The sequence below is a fragment of the Marmota flaviventris genome, chromosome 4, assembly GCF_047511675.1.
Source record: "Marmota flaviventris isolate mMarFla1 chromosome 4, mMarFla1.hap1, whole genome shotgun sequence".
In the NCBI taxonomy this organism is placed as follows: Eukaryota; Metazoa; Chordata; class Mammalia; order Rodentia; family Sciuridae; genus Marmota; species Marmota flaviventris.
The window spans coordinates 52820723-52845475 of record NC_092501.1 but is presented as its reverse complement, the minus strand read 5'-3'; the positions used below and the strand labels follow the sequence as shown (position 1 = coordinate 52845475).

Here is a 24753-nt window from a genome sequence, read left to right as displayed (position 1 = left end):
AGCAGGGACAACGGTGTGAGGACCCTGTGGACACGTGTGATTCCAGGTGTGGAACAGGTCCCGGCGGCTCTCCTGTGAGCCACGTCCTGTCCTCCGGGGTGATAGCAATGCTCCTTATCAGACTGTCCTGCGCCTTGCTGTTTGGGCACCCTGGTAAGTGCAGGTCACTCCTTGGGAGCAGCCAGCCGGGGCCGTCATCGTCCCTCCTCCCCGTCCTCCTTACTGCCTTCCCTATGGGGATCCTGCTCCGCCAGGGCCTGCCTTCAGCCCCCTCTGGCTTTTGCCCACCCTCCCTGACTCCCTTATTTAAGAGTTCAGCCTCCGTTCCCCACCCGGCCTTTGTGCCCGTTTTCTCTGGAGCAATTTCCACTGCCTGCCCGGGTCCCAGCTCTCCCTGACTATAGAACATTCCTTCTTCCTTTCCCATCGAAGGCTTATTTCTTGTGCGGGTGGGTGAGCGGCAGGATCTGGCCAGCTGGGATCCAGGTTCAGCCGCAGGTGACAATGCTACCGTTCCATCATTTGATGTCCCCTCAGCCCTCGACAGCACAGTGGCTCCACAGGAAGAGGGAGTTTGGGCTGCATCCCCAGCACCTGGCGGGGCCTGCCCAGCTGTTCTCTGATGAGTGAGTGAAGGAAGGAACCAGGGGCGCGGCAGGGAGGGTCGAGGAGGCGGAGTGCTGCGCAGGGTGAAGGCAGCGGGACCCTGGGGAACGCCCGCTGGCTGCGGGCATCTGTGTGCTGTAACTGACCGCCGTGCTTCGGTGAGGAGTCGGAGCTCTGGAAGTCAGGAGCATGCGCTCGAGGCTGGTCCCTGGCAGGATTTAGGTGCTACACCTGCTTTTCCCACCCTTTCCTGAGGTGGTCCGGGGTCGGTGTGTGATCAGGGCCCTGTTGTGGGGTCAGAGTCAGGTGGCATTGGGATTTTGGTGAATAGGTCATGCCTCTTTCCATCTCCTTTGCTTACTTGCCTTCTACAGGACACCTTCATCTGCCACTTGCTGCAGATCTGTGTGTGTCGGACTTGGTGACAACCATTACCTGTATGATCTCACCTGGGGGAGGCGGGGCGGGCAACCCAGCAGCACCTGTCTGGGCCAGGCTGCTACGGGGTTGGATCAGAGGGGAGGCCTGGCTGGGACAGGGACCTCCTGGGCCCCCCTCAGGCTGGCCCTCCCCTGCTGAGGGGCTGGCTGCTTAGTTTCCTGGTGCTGGCATCGGGGGAGCTGTGGGCTTCGGCTGCGGAGCCTCCGTGACAGGAGCCCTCCTCAGCCCAGGCCTGGCAGCCCCGCCGCCTTCTGGCACTCATGGGCTTCTTCCTGTCTCCTCGTCCCGAAGCTACAGCTGCAGCCAGGACTTGGGGCCAAGCAGGGGGCTCGGCAGTGCTCCCGGCCGAGCATGGTGGGCTATAATGGTGGCGCCTCCAAGCCACGTGGCTCCTGGGCACTGGGAAGTGGAAATTGGGGGTGGCTGCAGGCCCAGCGAGGTCCGCACTCTCCTGGGCTCCGGGGAAGCGTTTGCGGCCGAAGGCGAGCTTCTGAGACCTACAGGTGAGAGCCCTGCCACTGCGCCAGGACCCCTGCTTCTGCCGGATGAGGAGGGGGTGGATACAAAGTCACACCCCCTTCTTTAAGAACAGTCATTAAGTGTTCGATGACCTGAGCAACTTATTTCTAGTTTGCTAGAGAACAGAGATACTAGTCTCCACCATCATCGTCATTGAAAACATCAGAGGTGCTACTAATTCTCGTCATCAGAGAGGTACTGCTGATGATTGTCCTTACACCGTGGGCTTCCCAGCATGGCTGGCTGTGGCATTGACTTGCCCTTGGCTACCAGGAAATCACAGCCCCTCATCCCTAACTCCTTCTGGGGTCCACCTCTCTTGTTGGGGCAATTTTGGCAAATTATTCTTCACTCACAGAAGAGTGGCACCTTGCAGGGAAGAGATGATTAGGTCCTGAGATGGCACCGGGCACAGGTCCAGTGTGGTCTCAGGGCCCTTGGTCGCAGCGGGAGAAGTGTGAGAACCCAGCCTGTCTGGACGCCACCCCTCCCCCTGCCCCATTCAGGGCACACATACGTGGTCCACTCATTTCCTCTCTTTCTTGCCCACTTCCTACAATACAATAGACTCATTCTGGTTGAGCCTCCACCGCACCCACCCCATGCTGTCTTCTTTTTCTTTTTGATCTGGGCGATTGAACCCAGGGGCCCTTAAACACTGAACCACATCCCCAGCCCCCCTTTTTAAATACTTTATTTAGAGACAGGGTCTTGCTAAGTTGCTGAGGTTGGCTTTGAGCTAGTGATCCTCCTGCCTCAGCCTCCTGGGCGCTGGGATTACAAGCATGTGCCACCATGCCCGGCTTCTTCTTTCTAAGAAGAGACACGGACTGTCCCTTAGACATTCTTTTTAATGTCAGACATTTCGTTGGATGCCTCCAGAGTTTAGGCGTGTGGCTCTCGGCTCTGGCTGCACATCTGAACCCCTGGGTGTCTCCAAGAACATGCTGATGGCCAAGCCCCACCCACTGAGAGTTGATTCCATGGGTCTGGCGTCTGGCCTGGGTGACAGTTCTGCAAATTCCTCAGGTGACTTTGATGAGCATCAAGGCACAAGGACCACTGCTGTAGCCTTCCGGAAAGTAGACTCTGTGTTTGACAGAGAAACTAGGGTCATGATGTGGGGGCCAGGAGAGCCAGGCCAAGGAAGGAGGGAAAGAGAAGACCTCACGCTGCTGCTGGCCAGGCCCAGGAGGGACGTCCCACAGGCCTTATTTCAGTTCATCCTCCCAAAGCTTTGGCTTTGGATGTGGAAACCGAGGCTTGGAGAAGGCCTCAGGTGTGCCACCATCTGGGAAGAGCCCCAGCTGGGGATGGAATCTCGGGTGTGTCACTCCCCAGCCTCTGAACCGCTTGGCAGGACAGTGGGGAACAGAAAAGGAGGGTTCTGTTGTGTGGGTGCTATGGGTTGAATCTGGAGCTTCCTCCAAAGGCCCGTGTTGAAGGCTTGGTGGCCAGCCTGTGGTGCTCTTGGAGCTGGTGGAACCTGGGGAGGTGTGGCCTGTAGAAGGAAGTGAGGTCACTGGGGATATTGGGACTGTGGTCCCTTCCTGTCTCTCTCTTTGCTTTCAGCTGCTGTGAGGTGAGCAGCTTTGCTCCACCACATGCTCCCCACCACGGTGTTCTGCTTTGCCACAGGCCCAAGACAATAGAGCCACACAGACTGGAACCACTGAAACGAAGCCAGAATAAACCTTTTCTCTTTTTAAGTTCATTATTTCAGGCATTTTGTCACAGGGACAGACATTGAACACGAGTTTGTTTCCTCCCTCCCCCCTCCACCTCCCAAATGATCTTAGGAAAGGGAAGTTACATAATTATTGCCCGCTCATTTTAGTAGGCAATCATTCTGTGCAGAATTGGCTTTCCTTTTGCAACAAGGAAATCATAGAAAAGTTAGATAAATTTAAAAAGAAGGAAATCGCATATGATTTTGCCATCCAGAGACAACTCCCTAGCAGCTGGGTATGTCTCCAACCCACCTTCATCTGTACATATTTTTTACCTTTAAAATCACCCTCTTCCAGACTTTTCCCCTAAGCATGCTCAACCACTGGTACCCCCTCCTCCCCCAGGGATATCGTCCCATTTACTAAGCAGCTCAAACCCAGGCCACAGTGCAGCCAGAAGTTAGGGTCAAACCCTCCTGTGGTTCCAGAGTGTTGCTCCCAGCCCTGAGCCCCCTGCTCCCTTCTTGAGTGACAGGGGTTCCAATGATGATGACGATGATGATGATCATGATGGCAAATGCAAACCCTTACTTAGTCCTGGGCGCATGGCCAGGTCCGTGCTAGGTTCCCAGGTACGATCTCTACAAGATGGTGCTGCTATAATCCCAGAGCACAGGGATGTCGAGCAACTTGCCCCAGATTATATGATTTGGACGGCAGAGCCGGAATCTCAACTCTCCTGGCTCTGCCACTTGGCTCCCGGCCCTAGGGTCTCAGCGTTCACCCACCCACCCACCCACCCACCGTGTTGCCCACCCACCCACCGTGTTGCCTCTCCTAGAAGGAGGGATTCGCACCACGCTGGGCTGGGCTCTGCAAGACCTCAGCAGCCTTTCACCCGGTCCCTCCCAGGGCCTGCCAAGGACATGACCCTGGGAACTGAGCCCAGTGGTCACCCCAGATGACCGCCTGCAGCTGCTGCGGCCTCGCTTTTCCCGGTGTTCCCCCCGGGTGTTGGCCCACTCTGGGAATGCTCCTGCCGCCCCTCCGGGGCATGGCAGAACATGCCAGTGGAGGGCAAGTCTGACTGTTTTGGGCCCCATCCTCCGAGGGCTCCTTGTTCCTGCCTGTCCCCTAGGGCTGCAGCTAGGTCTGAATCAGCTTGTAGACTTTCCTTGGCTGGGGCCAAGGTCTTGGCTGCCCCAGCCTCCAGCAGCGCTCCTGTGGTTGGGGCTTCCACATCAGGTTTGAATTATATGGAATCTCAGCGTCTGCGTGCTTTCATCCCAGCCACGCTGACTCACGCTGCACGGTGGCGGGTGACCTACGTGCTGTGTATGTGTCTCCCTGTGTCTCTCTTCTCCCTAATGTGCATTTTTTTTTTCATACCAGAGATTTAACCCAGGGACATTTGACCATTGAGCCACATCCCCAGCCCTTCTTATATTTTATGTTGAGACAGGGTCTCACTAAATTGCTTAGGCTCTCGCTAAGTTGCTGAGGCTGGCCTTGAACTCATGATCCTCCTTCCTCAGCCTCCTGAGTTGCTGGGATTATAGGCAGGTGCCACTGTCTCTGGCTATTATTTTTTTAAACTACCTTGATGAGATGTAAGTCATGTACCATGTAACTCACCCTGTGTAAAGTGTACAATTCAATGGATTTTGTTGTATTCCCTGATACATGCAACCATCCTCATAGTCAATTTTAGAAGATATTCATCAGCTCAAAAAGAAATATGGGCCCTTTAGCTTCCCCCCCACAACTCCTCCTTACCCAGCCCCTGGCAACCACTAACCTATTTCTGACTTCTATACATTTATATAAATGCACTTATATCTGGTCTTTGGGGTCTGGTTCTTTGAGGTGGCATAGTGTTTTCTGAGTTCATTCGTGTTATGGTGTGTATCAGTACTTCATTCCTTTTCACGACTGGGTAATATTCCATGGTGCGAGATGCCAGGCTTGGTTTATTTGTTCTTTCATAGATGGGCATGAAGATTTCCACCATTTGGCTGCTGGGAGTAATGCTTCTATAAACACCCACTGGCATGGTTTTGTTGTAGACATATGTTTTTGTTTCTTTGGGCTTATTCCAAGAAGTGAAGTTTCTGGATCAGGCGGCCATTCCATTAAATCACTCGAGGAACTGCCAGACTATTTTCCAAGTGACCACACCATGTTACATTCCCACCAGCAAAGCCTGGGGTTCTGATTTCTCCACATCCTTGCTGTTATCAGACTTGGACTCTAGCCGTTCCAGTGGGCGTAAAGGGTGGTTTTGATTGGCATCACCCTGGTGACTGATGATACTGAACATTTTTTTCATGTGCTTATTGGCCATTAAGATATATTCCTTGGAGACATGTCTATTCAGATCCCTTGCCCATTTTTAAATGGGGTTATTTGTCTTTTAATTATCAAGTTTTAAGAGTTTTTAAAATATATTCCAGATCCAAGTCCTTATTAGGAGAGCAGAGGCTGCTCTGGTGTCTTTTTGCACCCCACCCCGTCAGCCCTGGCATGCAGTAGGTGCTCTGTGCAGATGTGAGGACATGCCAGGAGAAGGGATCTGGGCCATCTTGAAGAGTCCTGGCAGGAGCCGGGTCCCAGGGTGTCGGGTGTGTAGGGTGGGGCTGCCCTCCCTTGTCATGAACCACAGACAGCAGCCCAGCCTGACCCCTTGGGGGGTCTGCACCCTGCAGTTTACGCTGAGTGCTGTTTTCAGCTGAACCCATTTTGCAGGAACCACCAGAGGTTGGGGGATTTGATCCCTGGGCTCACGTTTCCCCTTTGAGCAAGCAGGAAAAGGGTAGTGCTGTTTGCAGAGTTGGGAAAGACAGGGAAAGGAGTGAGTCTGGGAGTCACACCAGGGTTCCAAGGAGATCAGGACTCCACCACGGGGCTGTTGGATGATCACATAAGGACTTCCGGGAGGAGTCAGGGCTGCGGATGTAATTTGGGAATCACCTGCGAACACCTGGTCTCTTAAGACAGGATTGAGGAAACGCCCAGGAGAGTGTGTGGTTAGAGGAGACCAGAAAAAGAAGTGATCGCTAGCTTTGGTCACGTAGTGGTCACAGGTGAGGAGCCTCCAGGAAGTCGTGGCTCTAAAAGTCACTTGGGGTGTGTAGAGGGGCAGAGAGGGAGTGGGTGTGGAGGCAAGTGGTGTCCTGGGGTGGCAGCTGGGCAGGGATGGGGTCAGGGACAGAGGGGACAGCATGTGATGCTGGGAAGAGGGGTGCTGAGTACAGGAGCTGAGCCCTTGAGGAGGCGAGAGGGAGGTGACCCTGGGCACAGGGTGCAGGAGGAGGGCCCAGTGGGGGAGGGCTGTTCGTAGTCAGGTGGTGGGAGCCCTGCAGTTGGGGCGGGGGCAGTGCTGGGAGTCTGGCCATTTGGAGACCTGGAACGGACATGGACCGCGGGAATGCAGCACCACCCCAGCAGCGTCACGCACATGTGCCATGTGTGGTTGGGTTTCAGGTGAGAGCCGAGGATATCTGCGTGTGTCACCTCCGTCAATGTGTGACCATCGAGTAGGGGGGTGTGGTTGGGCTGAACCAGGGCAGAGGAGCTTCTCTGGGAGAGCAGGAAGGGTTGGGGGAGAGAGTTATGGGTGTTCATATGACAATCACGGTGTGCGTGGGACGCCAGGTGTGAGGCGTGGGGGAGGGGGTGAGGCCTTGGTGGGGGAGGGGGCTAGCTGTGCTGGGTTGAGTGAGCCAGGCGGTGGTGGGAAGCAAGGAGGCACTGCACTCGAGGTGGCTGAGGTTTTAGCAGTTGCAGGAGACACATGGTCTAGGGAGAGAGTGAGGTGGAGGTGGCTGGGAGAGATGCAGGGTGCTGGGTGGGGGACATCCAGCGCCCCTCAGGAACCCGGTGGAAACCATCTCTGTTCCTCACCCCCCACTCCAGCTTCCTCTCATTTGTTCAGAGGAAGCAGCTTCAAGGCCTGATTTGCTGGAAGCTTAGAACCTGGGACAGCACCGCCAGCCCAGGGTTCCCGGTGGCAATAAGACCCTCGTGATGAAGTTTCTGGACCGAGTTCAGGAGGGATGTGCTCTCTTAGGCAGTGGTAGGATGGCTGGCTAGCAGGTAGCTCTTCCAGCTTTTTTCTCTTCTGAGAGGCACAAGATAAGCCAGCCATGCGAGGAGGAAGAGGAGGAGCCCCAGCCCACCCCGTGATTGGCTCCACGGACTGCTGTCTTGAAATGGGTCCCCTCTCTAGGTATATAGGAAGGTTGGGGCACCCAAGGGGACAGCAAGGGGACTCGGGACGCCCCTTCCTAGAGGGCCTGTGGCTACCCTTTCAGAGCCATCTGGACCTATCTGGACTATAGATTGTCCTTCCTCATTCTCTCTGCACCTGATGGCACAGTTAGAGGTCCCCCGTGTCTAAGCCTGGACTTCTGGTCCATCTGAGAATGTTTCCGGTCCCCGTGGATCTCTTCCTCTGCCTCCCTTGAGGTCTGCTGTTTGGCTCGGTGCACCCTTGCCTCCCGATTGAAAGCACGCACATGCAGCTTTAGAAGTGAACACATCTGCGCATACGCATGTGCACGTATGTACAGATCTCAAAATGACTTGGCTTTCACTCTGTGCTACCGTATTTGGGACCTCATTCTGCCAGTAGACATCTACTGACTCGTGACTGACTGAATTTGCTCAGTTAGGCCCAGAGCAGATCACAAGGGGATATCTAAGGCAGCCCTCACCTCTCCACTTACCATGTGACCAGGTCTTCTTCAGTGCCCTGGAATTACACTATGGACTTGGGGCCTCCCTGAGGGGAGCCTAGAATGGAAAACCTCAGAGAGTGTGGCCCGGAGGCCTCTGGATCAAATGATGTCACCAGTCACAACGGAAAATTCAAATAGTCCTCCTCACCCTGACCCCTAACCAGCCACCCACCTCCCAGGAAAGACACCGAAGAACGGCCACATGAAAGGGAGTTTAGATCAAGGCTGGGGTGGCCGGGCCCGCTCATGGAGAGACTGGCTGAGGGCCGTGTGGCATGTGGCTCCACGGAATGTCATCAGTGATTTTTTTGTTTTGTTTTTATTGCATGAAGAGCCTTTCCAGGGTGTATTTCCTACTTTTGAACTGTTTGCAAAAAAGTTGGTGAAAATAGATATGGCTGGCTTTTATTTTCCGGCCTACCAGAGTTTAGATTCCCACTTATTCTTGATTTTTTATCCCAAAATTTGATTTGATTTTAGTGCTTTCAAATTAACCACCACTTTTTAGAAATATAAACATCTCATAAATTGAGAGAAATGGGGGTAATTTAGTGAAGAGGCAGGGAGCCAGAAAGCGCTGCTTGCCAGTCTGTCTGCCCTGAGTGGTGCCTGGCTTCCTGGCCAGGGCAGAGATTCAAGGGAACTTGGGCCAAACCTCTCACTGTGCAGAGGGGCAGCAGGGGTCTGTGGGGACAGGCTGGGCCCAGGCCGCCCAGGTGGGTCACACCTAGGAGTGCTTGATGAAGTTTAATGATAGCTGGCGCCGGGCGCTAGGGCTGACCTTGCCCAGCCGTCCTCTCCAGGACGAGCATCCCTGAGGCCCAGGGGAGCCGAACGTGGGCAAGGCCCAGACACGATGCACAGGCAGGACAAGAAGAGTCAAGGGAAGGGTCTGCCCTTGATCCCTGGAAAGCCTGGTAGGACACGCAGTCACAAGGAAGTGAGAAACTCATTTCCCAGCTTGCTTGGCTCCTTTGTCCTCAACAGTCAGGGCAGGCAGAGTCTTCACCCTGGGGTGAGGCCTGGGGACAGGGAGGCTGGACCAGACCCAGGAGCCTGTGGAGTCCACCTGTGGAGGGGAAGAGCTGAGTGAGGGACACCAAGGGGCTTTGTGGGGCTCAGAATCCTTTTAGGCCAAGGCCACCGAGAAGCAGGAAGGGATTGTTCCTCTTACGGGTCGTGTGCTGTGGGGGGTGGGCGGCCTCCCAGGAAGGTTTTGCCTGGAGCAGGAAGGCGCATCCCTGCCCCGCACTGTCACACAGAGGCCCGGGATCTGTAGGTGGGATTAGGGAAGGCATGCTTCCTTGTGCCCAGTGGCCCACGAGGGCAGAAGCAGGTCCAGAGATGACCTGAGGTAATCAGGAGCTGCACGGAGCTGGTCCTGTCCTCGTGCTGACCCTTGCTGGGTGACTTTGGGCAGATCACTTAATCTTTCTGAACGTGTTTGCTCATCCACGAAATGGGTCTCACATTAGTGCCTATGCCACAGGCCGCGCACACAACGATGGTGAGATGATCTGTGTAAACGTGAGTGGCGGGCACTACCGTCAGTAATAACGGTGACAATAAGACTGTTTATAGAGGGCGGGATGTAGGGTGTGCTCTTTAGCTCAGTAAAATGTGAGGAGTGACCTCACAGAGTGTGTTGTGGGAGGGAGGAAGCTCTCTGTCACAGGAGGTGACAAGCAAAAGAAGAGCCCCTGCTGGTTTTGTCGCTGGGGGCGGGAAGCCTCAGACTGACAGGCAGGAGGCCCTTGGGGTCCGGGGGGCATTGTGGCTCAGAAGGCAGCGGCTCACAGCTCAGCCCTACACCGTGCAGGTCATTCTGGAACTCGTTCTTCTGACGAGGCCATGTGGACTGAGGCAGGGACTGGCAGGTTCGGAGGGGACCCCTTCGTGCGGTTGGTTAACGAAGTCCCAGAATAGAGGAGGGCCTGGGCGAGGCGTCCAGCCTGGGCCCCAGAGGTTTGGGGGAGACTTCTGCCTTCTGGTCTGGAGGCTTCTTCTTGTCAGCCTGCTTCAGAGAGGGGTGAGGGCCCGACACCTCAGGCCACCTGCCTGGTCTGGCTCTGGGTGGGCCTGGGCAGGGAGGGTCTCTGGCTTTGCCTGTTCTGGGGGCAGGAACGGCCTCCAACCTCCCGTTCAGACAGCGGTACAGGAGGGCATGGTGGGGGACATGGCCCAGAGCCTCTTCAGAAGCCCTCATGTCCACAGGGCTGCAGCAGTTCTGGTGTGTGCCCTGGAGACCACCCGCTGTCCCTTCTGTCCTCCACCCTGGTGTACCCTGAAGACCGGCTTCCCTTGGGAGGTTCTGCAGGTGGTAGAGGCCCTGGGATTTGGCAACACTGTCCCTTATGCCTCCACATCGTGGCCCAGGGGACCCTCTACGTAGTATGCCCTTCCATCCTAGGTGGGCTGCTTTCGAAGCCCCACCAATTTCTCCCATCTTTCCCTGCATTTGTCCCCCTCCTCTGACTATGGATGTCTGGTGGCTGCCGATCCCAGGGTGACTATGTGACTCAACCTGGACCCCACAGCCCTCCCTCGGATTGTGCTTATGGGACCGTGAGGGGAGGGTCTCGTCTCTGGTGGCCGAGAGGAAATGTGTCTGCAAGCAAATCTCTACCTGCCTGAGAGGATGGAGCTGACGCGGGGCAGCCGAGGGCATCTGGTTCCTTTACTTCAGTCCCTGTCCCTGCTGGGGTTTGTCATGGGGCCTACACATTCCCCTTTGGGCCAGAGAGATTCGAGTTGGATTTTTATTTCTTGCAACCTAGTGTGTACCCATCCTCCAAGACTCCTCTGGGACACCTGGTCACACCCCGCCGTAGCACTAGGCAGGACAGTTGGTCACTCAGAGGGCAAGCAACTCCTAGCCAAAGGCTGCTTCTTTCTCGCTGCCCAGGGTACAGAGTGGTGCAAAGTCAAAGTGCTTTGAGTGAATGAAAATGTGCTCGGTGTCAGGCTCGATGCTGATGTTTTAACAGGCACCCCGGGACCTTTGCACGCCACTGCTTGTCATCTGATCAGATGGTTCCTGGGGAAGCTGCAAACTCATTACAATAATGCTGCCCTTTTCCCTGGAAGATTCTTGGCCTCCTGATGGGGACTGTGATGAGCTCTGGAAGGCTGCCTTCTTGGTTTTGACCCAGAAGCGTGTTTTCATTTTCATCCACTTGTGTGAGAGGGTGTTAAAAGCTGGGTTGTTGCTGGGGTGGGTGTTCAGTGGACCGGGAGGGACCCCATGATGCAGCTCCAGAACAGGCTGAGCTGGAGAAACGGGTGCAATTGGGTTGCCTCAAGTGGCTGCTTTAAAAAGGGAGTTCAGAGCCAGGTGCGGTGGTGCACACCTGTAGTCCAGCTGGGAGGCTGAGATGGGAGGACGAGGAGGTCAAGGCCAGCCTCGGCAACATGGCAAGATCCCCCATCTCAACAAAACAAAGCAAAGCAAATCAAGAAACAGAAAGAAAAAGAAATGCAAATGGCCAGGGTCCTGTTGACTTATGGAAATTGACATGCCCCATCCCCTGAATGCTGTACGCACTCAGTGGATGTTTGGTGAATGAGTGAACAGTTCCCACACGTATTTATTTATTAACGCCTAATCTTTTCCACGCACTGTGGTAGGTGGGCTGGTCTCACACAGATGAGGTGTGTGTGTGCGCTCCTGTCTCTGCATTTGCAGGCAAACACACATATGTTAACGCACGTCTATTTCTATGTTTTATTGGCCCCTTTGATTATTGCCTTTCTTGGTGGCTAATATCATATTTGCCTGGCTTGGCCAAGATTATGTTTTTATTTCCACAGCTGACCCCTGTTTTTTTTTTTTTAAGGGAATATTTTGATGCATGCAAAAAATTAGATGGAAAACAGAATGTGTGGTCTTGTGTGAAATCATTTCTCATGGGGGAGCATTAGCTGCCCCCTGCCCTGGCGTAAGTGCACACGTGCTTTACACGTGCTGACACAGGGGCCCTTTATTCTGGAGTGGAGGCCACCGCCCACCTAAGAGGTGACCGGCCTTTGTTGCTAGGATTTCCCACTCTGCTCACTGGTAAGGCCAAATCCACGTGACGTCCTTGGGTTGGGATGTGGCCCTTGGTGTGTGAGCTCATCCCTTGTGACTTTCACACTTCTGCCACTTTTAGAGCCACTGACCCTTGGTTCAAATAAAATTTTATCAGAGTCCCGCACAGTAAACGTGGCTCTACTTTGCTCCAGGTAGGGATGGCCCCACCGGCTCCGCTTCCCACCCACTCCCTCTGCTTCCCTGACGTACGATGTTCTGGATCCCAGGCCAGGAGGCCTGCCAAAGGCCACCCGTTGGCACTGATGGACGCCCGCCTGTCTTGTGCCGTGTCTTCACATCTCTTCTCTTTCTTCCCTCCTGCTGGCCGCACCCCTGCCAGGCGGGCCTCATCCGCACAGACAGCTCCGACTACTTCATCGAGCCTCTGCAGCGAGGGCAGCAGGAGACGGAGGCCAGCGGGAGGACCCATGTGGTGTACCGCCGGGAAGCCGTCCAGCGGGAGTGGGCAGAACCTCACGGGGACCTTCACAATGAAGGTAGGATGTGGGCAGGGTCGCGTTTGGGACCCTGGGGTACACTTCTGGGGTAACTTCTGGCCTCAATCTCTCAGTGCCCGGCCTCAGTTTTCTCACCTATAAAATGAGACTGGGCCACACAGACCTGCAGTCCCAGCCGAGAAACCCCAGTGGGTTGGAGGAGCCTCTCCGACTGGCTGGAATGGGGGCCCCAGGAGCCACTCATGTCCTGAACTCTGATCCTTGGTCCTCTAGACTCGCTGAGGGGCTGGCCTTCCTCCCCAGGGCTATCTCTGAGCAAGGCAGGAGGTGGAGTGGCTGCAGTTTGTCTTTCCCCTAACACTAATTCCACCCTGTAGAAGCTGCAGGAAGGAAGTTCTCAAGGAGCTTGGGGAAGCTGCCTGATGTCAGGCCATTGAGATCAGCTTAACCTCCAGTGGCCCATTTCAAACTCCTGCCTCCAACTCTCTACGTTGTGACCTTTGTCAAGTTCCTGAATGTCTCTGAGCCTCGTTTTCCTAACCAGGGAAGTGGGGACGATCAGTGTCTACCTGCTAGATATTATTTGTATTGATGAGAGTGACTATAGAAATCCCAGCACGGACTTGGCATACAGTAGGTGCTTGATAAATGGTAGCTTTCATGCTTGTTCCTGGGGGTAACTCCTGGCGTGTCAGGGTGGGCACCCCTGCATCCTGGTGGCCGACAGAGGGGCCTACACACGGGCAGCACTCAGGACCCATGCATGGCTGAGTGAATGAGACAAAGCGTGACGGGTGCTCGTCCTGGGCCTGCAGCCAACTTCAGGTCACACTCAGCTTTCTCGTGAAGCCCCTTTGGCCAAGAGTTGGTGACGAGACCTGGGTGGAATCTGGTCCTGGGAGGGTCACACCCTCATGCCTGGGCCCCGTGAAGGAATGCCTGGAAACCAGTTGTCCCCACATACAGTGCCTCCCTTGAAGCCCCAGCTGCTCCCTGAGTGTCACTCAGAAGAGGAACCACAGAGGGTTCTGCAGGCCTGGGGCGAGCGAGCTCCGGGGACTGGCATGGAGCTCAGGAGGTGGCTGGCGGTGGGCACTGTCCCCACCATGGCTGAGAAGGGCCATAAATCTCCCTTGGATTTTATTTGAGGCCAATTTTGAATCAATAGGCCATAAATCCTCCTTCTGGGGAGAGGCCTGAGGGAAGTCCAGCCCCACTGCTGTGAACCGGAGCGAAACTCCTCATCTGCCCACGGGCCTGGCAGTGGGCAGCCAAAGTGCTGAGCTCCAAAGTCAGAGTCCAAGTGCCGGGAAATGGGGATGTGTCTCTTCCGCACCCCAGGATGCCGGGCTGAAACTCGCGTGGGCAGCCCACCTGTGGCCCTTCCTCAGAAATACAAGGGACAATAGAGGACTTTCTTGCACACCTGTGACCTGATTTGAGGGCAGCAATGGGCGTGCACCCTGCATGTGGGGACATGTGCCTGGGCCTGCCTTTCTCCATGTCACCTGCTGGAGGGAGAGGAAAGGCTTCCTCCAGCTCTGGGTCTGCTTCTCAGCATGGAAGGAAAGAAATGGCCCAGAGCAGGTCAGCAGCCAGCCCTTGGAGGACTTGCCCTCAGCCTGGGCAGCCCCATCTCTGCCTGCCCCCATCCTGTCAGGTGCCCCCTCCCCTAGTCCGTCAGGCCCTGGAGTGCTGTTTGCTCCTTCCCCATGCAGGCCGGGAGGTCTCGGAGGACAGATACTCAGGCTCCATTGTCCTGTCATTCTGTGGCTCCTCTCCGTGCTGGGGAGCGGGAGGGGAGACTCAGGGCCCCACTGGACAGGCTTGCTAGCCTAGCTGAGTCCCTGGGGCTTCCTGCCTCCTGGGCCCCCACTTTAAAGGGGTCTTATGTATGCCCATGAACTTGGGGGCAGAGGGCACTATTCTCTTGCACTCAGGTTATGGCTTAGGCTGCTGCTTCTCTCTCTCTCTCTCTCTCTCTCTCTCTCACACACACACACACACACACACACACACACAGATGAACTTGTACACACACACTTACCCCTACCTCCATGTGTACACTATGTACACCCAATTAGCTCCACACTTGCACACACACTCACACATTGTTGCACTAGCACACCCACACTCTCATACCCTGCACGCACTCGTGCCTGCACATGCTAACACACCCCTCTTCATGCTCACACTCTCTCACACGTCATTGACAGGCCCCAAAGTAGAGGTAGGCAGTGCTCCCCTGGAGGGCTCAGTGAGAAATCAAGACCCTCTTGAGTCCAGAGTTGGGAGTTCGCTTGGCTGGACCTCTAGGTGCATAGCACCTCACTCAGACCCCCGGGACTGCTTGAGGACCTGCCTTGGCCTTGTAGCTGTGCCCTGGACACCCCCTGATCCCAACAGTCTTCCCTTCTTCAAGCAGGGCCTGTTTTCTGTAACCCGGTTCCCTCCCCCAGTGCCCCCTGGAGGGAACTGGGCATGATCGGGGCGTGCAGTCTTGTGGCCCAGGCTCTGGCCCTGCCCCAGGCCTGCTGCCACCATTTGTTTATTTATCTGTGGCACTGGGGATTGAACCCAGGAGCCCAGGGGTGCCCTGGCACGGAGCTACAACCCCAGCTCTTCTTATTTGTTCATTTTGAGAGAGTCTTGCTGAGTTGCTGAGCCTGGCCTGGAACTTGCCTTAACCTCCCGAGTAGCTGGGATTACAGGCACGTCCACTATGCCCAACTCGCTGCTGTTTTTTAAAAATCAAATTACAATTCACTATTTTAACTATTTTAAAGATTCAATTCATTTTCCCCTGTATTCACAATGTTGTGCAACCATCACCCTCTGATTCCAGAACATCTCCATCAGCCCCATAAAAATCCCCTTTTAGTAGTCACTTCTGTTCCTCCCCCTCCAGGTCCCTGGCAACTTTCTATCTCTATGGACTTCCTGTTCAGGATGTTCCTGCAAATGGAATCATGCAATATGTGGCCCGCGGTGACTGGCTTCTTTTATTTAGCATGTTTTCAAGGTCCTTCCCCATTCTGGTGTGCATTAACTCTTCACTCATTTTTATGACCGAGTGATAGATATTCCATTATATGAATATACCACCTTTTATTTGCCCATTCAACAGCATAGTTGGATGGTTTCACGCTCGGCTTTTAGGACGGTGCTTCTTTGAGTGTTTGTGTGCAAGTTTTATGTGAACATATGCTTTCGGTTCTCCTGGGTATGTACCTGGAGTGCAATTAATGGGTCATATGGTAAGACTAGGTTCAAATTTTTGGGGGACTGCCAATTGTTCTTGCAAAGCAACTGCACCACTTTATATTCACTTGGGGCTTCTTGGGTGGGCTCATCGGAGCCTCCCAGGTCTGGTGGGCCCCTGGTGTGGCCTTGAGGGCCGGATGGAGGAGGGACACATAGAAGAATGTGGGTGGGACATTTCCAGCATCTGATGTCAGCTCCCTTTCCCTTTAATTCCCCACATGTCTGCTGGGAGGGAAGTCTGGGTGGGCCTTGGTATGGCGTGGTAATGGAGGAGGGAGAGACATAGGTGTACATCTGGGCTCTTGCCTTTAACTTGCTGTGTGACTGAGGGTAAATCAGGTAACTTCTCTGAACCTCTGTTGAACAGACCTGGAGGGTCCCAAGGATCAAGTCCAGTATTTCACTTGCAGCATTGAAATTTCCAGACTCTGCTCACATCGTGAGGTGGCCGTTATTTCTCCCCACTCCCTGGAGAGTATACTTGTCCCTTGTCCTCCCTTCTTAGGGGCTTTCCCTCTTTTTTCCTAGTGATGTGTGTGTGTGTGTGTGTGTGTGTGTGTGTGTGTGTGAGCTAATGCACTCACTGGTGGGCATAGACATCATAGCCATCAGGAGATGTCACTCAATTTTTGGATTCCGGACACTCGACTGGCAAAGGCTAGACAAATATTCCAAAATCTGAAACTCTGGTCCCAAGCATTCCAATAAGGGATCATCACCTGATTTATTGTTCCAGTCTGACTTCTTCTCTGCCACCTTCCCTAGGCCATGGACTTAAAGGCAGGGTCCCCCCACTCATCACCCACCCCCATCCATCCATCTAGTGAGGGTGGGGCCCCTCCTGCAGACTCACCTTGGTGCATGCTGGGAGGGTAGTGGTGACATGTTGACCTCCCTGCCCTGGCCCCCCATCGGGGCTTCTCCTGTAACTGTGGATATGTGAATGTTCATAGAAATCAGTTCCATGAGCAGCACAGCCTCACTCTCTTCCCATCTCGTTCCAGCCTTCGGCCTGGGTGACCTCCCCAACCTGCTGGGCCTGGCAGGGGCCCGGCTTGGCGACGCGGAGCGGAAGCGGCGCCATGCCAAGCCCGGCAGCTACAGCATCGAGGTGCTGCTGGCGGTGGATGACTCCGTGGTTCGCTTCCACGGCAAGGAACACGTGCAGAACTACGTGCTCACCCTCATGAACATCGTGAGTGTCCCTGTGCCCTGGGGAGGGCGGGCCGGGCCATCCTGCTGGCCTCTCAGGCCTGTGGTTTCCCAGAGAGGATGTGGGGGAGTCGCTGCTCGCTCCCCAGCCAGAGGGCACCCCCTCCCAGCCACGTGCTGTGACATGGCTGCCCGGCTGGCCTGACGTCCGTCCCAGGCTGTGGGCACCTACCTTCTGCTGAGGGGGCCCCCAGGCCATCAGCCAGGAGCCTGTGGACAGGAGGTTCTGGGCTTGGACCATTCAGAACTTGGGCCAAACATGCCTGCTCTGGAGTTGAAGGGACTTCCTCAGGTTCATCCCTTATGAAAATGCCCAACTGCAGGCTGGGGCTGGGGCTCAGTGGTGGAGCGCTTGCCTAGCATGCGTGAGGCACTGGGTTCCATCCCTGGAGTCACAGAAAAATAAAAACAATTAAAATAAAGGTATGAAAAATGCTCAACTCCTGCTGGGAGGCAGCAGAGAGCTGTCCATCTGTGGAGGGCTTCCTGTCCCCAGGCAGGCTGTGATGTTCACAGGGACCTGCCAGGAAGGAGGGAGAGGCCGGCGGCAGATGCGTGGTGAGACCCTTGCCCTGTGCAAAGGTGGTGGCTGCTACTCAGTGCCACTCTGGTCCCAGCCCTTTCCAATAAGGGCTCCTCACCTTGTTTATTGTTACCATCTGATTGCTTATCTGTCACTTCTGTCCTGCAGATGGGGGGGCTCTGGTCACAGAAAGGCCAAGTTTTCAAGAAAAGCTAAAAATGTATTTTTTAAAAGGTATTTAAAAAAGGTTATTATGGAAAGTTTACATCCATGTCTCTAACTGAAAATTCCCAACCTTTAAATTTTAAAATAAAAAACCGCTGTGAATGCCAAACAGAACACACCTCCGCGCCCCCTCGGTCTGCAGGCTGCAGAGCAGGGAGCAGGGAGCAAGGAGGGTCTCAGTGTTGGTGGTAGAGCTTGTGCTGCTTCTCTTCTGGGTGGGCGCCTTCATCTGGGTGCCTGTGGCCATGGCCCTGGGAAGGATGGGGACCAACCTGGTGAAGCCAGACCCCAGGTGGAAACAGTCCCAGGCAGGGCCCAGTGCTGTGGAGGGTGCAGGACCTCGGGTGCTGCTGAACGAGCCCTGGTGCAGAAGCACCCAGCCGCAGCCTCTGCCCCTGCACTTTTAGAGCAGCGCCAGCCTGACTTACTACAGGAGGTTTTGGGCAGATTAAATGCGGCTCGCGGTGCTTAGCGTGGCCTCTCATGTAGCAGCTCTCTGTGAGTGGCTGTTGATAATGATGTGACTTCACGGTCATACCAGGCCCCCTGGAAACATCTGGAGGTAATAAAACCACCACGGGGTACTGCCGCTGCTGCCTGTGGTCCATAACCTGACTGCACCTTGGCTTCTGGGAGAGTAGCCCCTAATTACCTGTGTGACCTTGAGCAAGGGACCTACCTCAAAATCAACTGGATCTAGATTAAGAAAAATAGGGTAATTTGGTGGCTCACTGGTCAAATTGCAGGAGGGACTGTTGGAGCTGGCTGAAGAGTTGTTGGAAGTGGGGGCTCCCGGGGACTCTGTTTGCGTGTCTTTGTCTCTCTGTGACATCCTAATTCTCTCTGAGCAACGTTTCTACAAGACAGATTCTGGCCACTAGCAGCAGCTTGAGCCCGACTCCTTTCCCCATAGCTCCCTGGCCAGAGATGAAAGAAGATTCTCCCCTAGTTCCCAGGCGAAAATTCCCAGCAGGACTCTGGTCTGACTTGGGTCACGTGCCTGCTCTTTGACCCAAATGCTATTTGTCAGTGAAAGAGACAATTTTCCAGAGGCAGGGAGGGATTGGATTCAGACTCCCCAGTTAGTGCTGTTAACGTCAATCCCCTTGACATCTCCACTTTCCATCGTGGTATCTATTTTTGGGTTCATCATGCAGGTTAAATATGTGTACTTTTTTTTTGGTACCAGGGATTAAACCCAGGGGTGCTTAACCACTGAGCCACCTCCCCAGCCCTCTTTTGTATTTTATTTAGAGACAGGGTCTCACTGAGTTGCTTAGTGCCTCGTTTTTTGCTGAGGCTGGCTTTGAACTCACGATCCTCCTGTCTCAGCCTCCAGAGCCTCTGGGATTACAGGCATGCACCACTGCTCTGTATACAGTTTTGGACACATACCCAGCTCATTGCAAGTGCTCTGGTGATGTTGCCACCATTATCGTTAGCTATTCTATTTGTCTTTGTGTCTTCGTGTATAAGTTGCTCTTTGCTCGAGTCTCTGAAGGTGAGTCCCTCAAGGGGAGGTACTTCTGGAATCCCAGTGGCACCCAACATGGTATCTGAGACCTGGCAGGTGAGTGATAAATGTGGAAGTGAAGAGTGTCTGCGAGAGGAGCAGGACATGGGAAAATAAGGCAAATTTCTTTTTCCTCTGATTTAATTTCTTCCCCTCCCTTCCTTTCTTCCTTCTTCTCTCCCTCCCTCCATCCCCCCACCTTTTTCTTTCTCTCATGGTTCTGGGGATCAAACCCAGGACCTCACACACTGAACCTCACCCCCAGCCCAAGGCAGCAGATTGCTGTCCCTAGCACTGGCATGGATCAAAGGGCAGGGCTTGACATCAGCTCCAGTGACAGGTGCCTGGGGAGGGGCAGGCCCCTGGAAGTCTGGCCCTGGACACCTCTGTGTGGATGCTTATTGTGTCTCCTCTGAGCCCGTGTCTGGATGCGAACAAAGGCTCCCTCAGGGAGAGGAAGAGGAAGGAGGAGATGATGGCCATGAATGGGAACACATTGCCCCATGGACGCCCCACGCCCTACAGAGGGTGGGCCCAGCCCAGGGCTGCATGGTCGAATCCCATTGGTGGGAGGCCAGCCTGAGAGCCCGATTGGGCCCTGCATGGAGAACAGGAGAGGCCGTGAGGACAACCTAGGATGCCTGAGAGGGCCCAGGGCCCAGGCCCTCGGATCCAGAGCCGGGGCCCAAGACCCCAGGGTGTGAGCTGGACCCTGTCTCAGCCCCAGAGCCCTTCCGTTTGTTCGAGGATAATTCCCAAAATAAGACAAAATCATGACTGTCCTACAGAAATAAGAAATGTGTGCTTAAGGTTTTACTTTAACCAGTGAGAGAATCGGGCAGATGTTGTGAAAGAAAACCCAAGAGCAGAAACAACGATGGTGATTAGGAATTTTGAAGCAAATACGCAAATGAACAGCACTGGTGTTTAGGGTGGGGGAGGCAGACACCTCACCCCGACTGGCCAAGAGGGATTTGCGCAGGGAGATGCGAATTTTGCCTGGTGGCTCTTGGTCACCTGCAAAGCCCTCTGTTTGGAGCAGCTTCCTCAGAACCTGATTCAGAGGTGGGGTGGGGTGGTGTGAGGTGGACCGTGCCTAGTTTCCACTGAAGCTCAAGTTCTCCTTCCCTGAGTTGGGGGCGAACTGGGTGTGAGGAGACTGGTTTGCTGTCTGGATTCCAGCTCGGGGCGGGGCCTAGAGAGTGCCAGGTTGGGGAGGGAGCTCTTTCTTCCTCATCTTCCCGCCCCGCCCTGGGTGTACCTCCATCAAGAAGCCCTTGCTTGGCTTCCTAAGGGACTTGGCTGTTCTGGAGAGCTGGACTAGGCTTTCTGGGGCTCCAGTCCCCGCTGGCCTCAGGCCTAATCTTGGTTGTCATCCATCCTGAGCAGGTGCCTCGCTGCCTCAGTAGGCCCCCTGGCTGCTGGGCAGGGTGGGGTGGGTATTCCGGGCTCTTGTGATTGCAAAGGGGAGACTCAGCTCACACCAACTTCAGCGGAAGAGGGGACCTATTGGAAGGAAGCTGCTCACGTGCCCACAGTTCATGTAAGAGCTGCAGGACATGCCAGCTCTGGGGACCGTGGGACTGCAGCCTCAGGCATCCTGTCCTCTCTCTGTTCTTGGTGGTGGGAACCAACAGGAGACAGGCTCTCTCCTGTGGTAGAGATGCTCCTGCTCCTTGTACCTAGAGGCTAAAGGGACCCTCTGGTCCTCTCAGGGCACATCATGGCCATCCCTGGACTCACTGCTATCAGGACAGGGTTGTGGACGCACCAGGTCAGAGCCCAACACTGCATGTGGGAATGAGGTGGAGTCGGAGCCATTCCAGGAAGCAAGCAGACAAAAGAAGAGTGTCTCTGGATTCAGTTACTCGCACTACTCCCCAGCACACTCAAATAGCTTGTGGAGCCCCTGCGCTCAGGGGTGGCATTGCCATGTGTCCCCGACAGTGGCCAGTGGATCGCTGCAGTAATCGTTAGAATGGTTTTCTGAGAATCGGATTCTTTATAACTTGACCTCACTTATTCAAGTCTCCCAAGTACCTCATGAAGGTCTGCGTGTCCTCATGTTCTTATAGAAACTGGGCTGCTGTGGACTGTCTGTAACTCGGGGCTCCCGTGGGCCTGGGATGGGGGTTCTGCTCTGTCCACGTAGAGCTCACCCTTCAGGGACCTCGTGCCATGTGGTGATGTCGTGGCTGACCAGGCATCGTCGGGGGAGGCTTTAGGTTCAGCCCTGGAGGGCCTGCTCAGTGAGTGAAGGGTGGTCTCCATTTGGGGATCTATAACTAACTTAGTAGGGAGAAAAACAGAGAAGGAGAAGAGGCCCCCAGAAGGACAAATTGGCTTCTTTAGACCAGCAAATGGATTTTTAGGACAGAGGAGATGAGGAGGTTGTGGTGACCTTGCTTAGGCAGGCTCCAGGGGTCATTCTTTATGGCATGAGGCTCCCCAAGAGGATTTCTGGTGGTCTCACTTCCTAGAACTTGCTGCTGTTAGCCAGGTGGGGAGGCTCTGAGGAGACTTCCTTTTGCCTCTACTGAATATCAAGCTTACAGTCATCTCTCTACCACTGAGGTGCCAGGTGGGTCCCCACAGTGTAGGAGCGGCCCCCAAGAAGCGCCCTTGGAGATGCATGTATCTTGGAAGGGCCTTGACCCTGTGCTGGTCCCCAAGGTCACTGCTTGCAGTGGGCTGTATATGTGGGTTCTGGGCCACTGTGTGCCCTTAGTTGTACCCGCCCCTTGCCACCCGACCCATTGGCTGCTCAGGTCTGAGCCCCTCTAGAGGCCCTGAGGGGCTCAGGTGACCTGGTGGGTAGAGGGGTTGTCCTCAGGGGCTATGGCAAAAGGTGAAACCCACCTCGGAGGCGTAGGGCTGAAGGCGGAGCTGCTAGGAAGGCCGTGGGGTGGACAGGAACTTGTTCCCCAGCCACTGTTTGGGGGTTTCCCTTGGACAAGGGTGAAGGTCTTTGGATGGGTCATAAAAGGAGCTGTTTCTTTCCTCAGGCCAAAGAGCACTTTTGAAGATTGCCCAGACTAAACCGCGATGACTCAGAAGGATCCGGAAGATCCTCAGATCTGGAGCTATGGGGGGCCTGGACAGCCGTGGGGAAGGGTGGGAGGCTCCTCTGTCAGTCCTCTAGGCTCATGGTGTGGAGGCCAGCCGCCCGTCTGTCCTTCCCCGGGCCCGCCTCATGTCACAGGAACTTCACTGGGAGGAGGGTAACATGGCTCGCTCCAGCTCTCTTGGCCCAATTATCATGTTCTGGCTTTTGACCCTTGACCTCTAGCTCATGACTCACAAGCTTGGCCAGGGAGCGCGGACAGCTTCCCCTAAGGAACATGCCCTGGAGACTGCTGTTTGGGTCGACTGCCTGCAGGAGCAGGGTGCAGAGGAGAGCAGTTGTCTTCCCAGAGCTTCCAGAGGGCTGAAGGCCAGGCTGTGGCTGCCCCTGAGAGTGGGGGAACGCGGGGCCTGGGATAGGCTGAGCCTGTTGAGCAGCGCTTCCCATAGGCCCCTGATCTTCCAGGGGGAGGCTCAGGCCGTCGAGATGGGCATGGTCTTGCAGACCTGCCACAGCCACCTGGCTAAGTGGGTGGTGTGGGGTTGTGGCTTCCCAGGCACAGGGGAGGGACAGCCAAACCGACTTCCCACCCCTGAAGGTGAGCAGATGGACGGCCGACAGCCTCTCCCTTCCAGGGGACCCATAGCTCATCCTGTCCATTGTGTGTGGGCCTTATTTGGCTGGAATGTTGTAAGCACCACTCCCCTTGGGACTTCACCACGCCCATGGAAAGAGTGTCCTTTGGCTGGTGCCTCGCAGCTCCTGTCTGCCCATGACCATGTCTGATCCTGCTTTTGGGGGCCAGGGCTGGCTGGTAGGGTTGGAGAGGAGCTCTGGTTCCCAGGATGGACGGCCCCATTGTGCTGGCCTGGAGGAGGTTGGTAAGGTGCTGGAGATCACCTGACCAGGCCTGGGCGCTGCCGTTGTCAGGGGCAGCTCTGAGGACCGGCTGGCGCTGTCCTGCCCTCCGGTTTTCTTTTGCACTAACTTAGAGATTGGCTGTGAATCTTCACAGCCGCGCATCCCTCTGTCTGTGGGTGGACCTGTCTGTCTCTGCGCCTCAGTTTGCCCATTTTACTAGGTCACTTTCCTGAGGGCTTCTAGCATTTAGTGAGTGCCTGTTGACACAGACTTCGGTTCTAGAAGCTTTGGTCTGGCTGCAGATAAACCTCAATCTGGAACAATTAGGGAACCATCAAAGACAGTGCCTAAGGGGCTTAGAGGGGGCGTTTCTGTAGACTTCGAGGGAGGAAGGCCTTCTGGAGGGGTGAGAGCCAAGCCAGCCTTGGGGGAGGGGAGACTGACTGGGGTGAGGAGTGTGCTGGCCAGGCCTCCAGGGACTCCTTCTCCCTGACATTGACAGCGGGCAGGGCCTGGAGGCAGCCTGAGCTGCGTGGGGACAGGTGGCAGAAGCAAGCAGAGAGCTTTGGAGGTTTGGCTGTGGAGGGACAGTATGTGAGACAGCACAGAAGAGTTCTGATGATGTCCCTTCTCTTGGGGAAGAGAGGGCAGCCAAGGTCAGTGGAGGCTGTGGTGGGCCAGTAGAGGGCCCCAGCAGAGAGGGACCTGCAGCCTGCTCCAGCCAGCCCTGTGTGGCCTGTGGAGCCCACGCTTACAGATGACTCGTTGAGTCCCCACCTGAAGCCTTATGTGGCCTCATCCTTTTTGCCTCCTCTGAGGGTCGGGGAGCTAGCCAAGCACTTGCTCAGAATCTGCACAGCTCATGAGTGACAGAGGCAGGCTTTGGGGGCCCATCTCTCTGAATCCAAACGTCATACCCCCTCTGTTTTGTCGAATTGCAGAGCTTGACCTCAAGCAGCTCTCAGGACGGGGAGAAGGGAGACCCCAGCTCACAGCTGGGAGGTGGGAAGAGTGTGGTGTCCTTCTAGAAGGAGTGTCTGCCTGGGTTCCCCTAGGGAGTCAGTTACCAGAGCCTCTCCCCTGGGCAGGTTCCAGTTCCTGGATCCCGGTTGTGCCTGCGGGGTGCTACCAGGACCCTCTCCTTGCCCAGGGGTGCTGCCTTGGATGTGGGGATCCAGGGTCTGGAGCCGGAGCAGAGGGAAAAGGAGAGGAGAGACAAAGAGGCCCTTTCATCCTTCCTCACCCACACAGGCTGCAGCTGGACCTTCCAGCCTGTTCTCCCTGGGACCCCTCTCGGCAGCCCACCTGTCTCTGCTCCCCGCCGGCCTCACCTGGCTGACAGTACAACGGTGTTGGGGCCTGTTGCCTGGGAGATATTGGCTGGTGCCTCTGCCAATCATAGTGAGCTACCAGCTCTGTTGATCTACTGGGACCCACCCAGGTGCCCGCTCAGAAGAGCTCCACACCCCTCCTAGACCTAGGAGGTTTCAGTGTCCATGGCTGTCGGACCAGGGTCTTGGTGGTATCAGCCTATTAAGGTGGCATTTTTTTTGGCATGTGACATGTGTCAAATATCATCATAAAGG

The 24753-nt window shown here is 55.2% G+C and overlaps 1 protein-coding gene across 2 annotated transcripts in view; it reads left to right on the top strand.

The window, feature by feature from the left end:
• The window catches only part of Adamts14 (ADAM metallopeptidase with thrombospondin type 1 motif 14), a 75209-nt gene that overhangs the window by 10878 nt on the left and 39578 nt on the right, over positions 1–24753 (top strand). For both annotated transcript variants that reach the window (XM_027931303.2, XM_027931302.2), the window contains exons 3-4: positions 12388–12544; positions 16774–16964. In XM_027931303.2, the coding sequence (XP_027787104.2) occupies positions 12388–12544; positions 16774–16964 (348 nt within the window). The remainder of the gene's footprint in view (positions 1–12387; positions 12545–16773; positions 16965–24753) is intronic.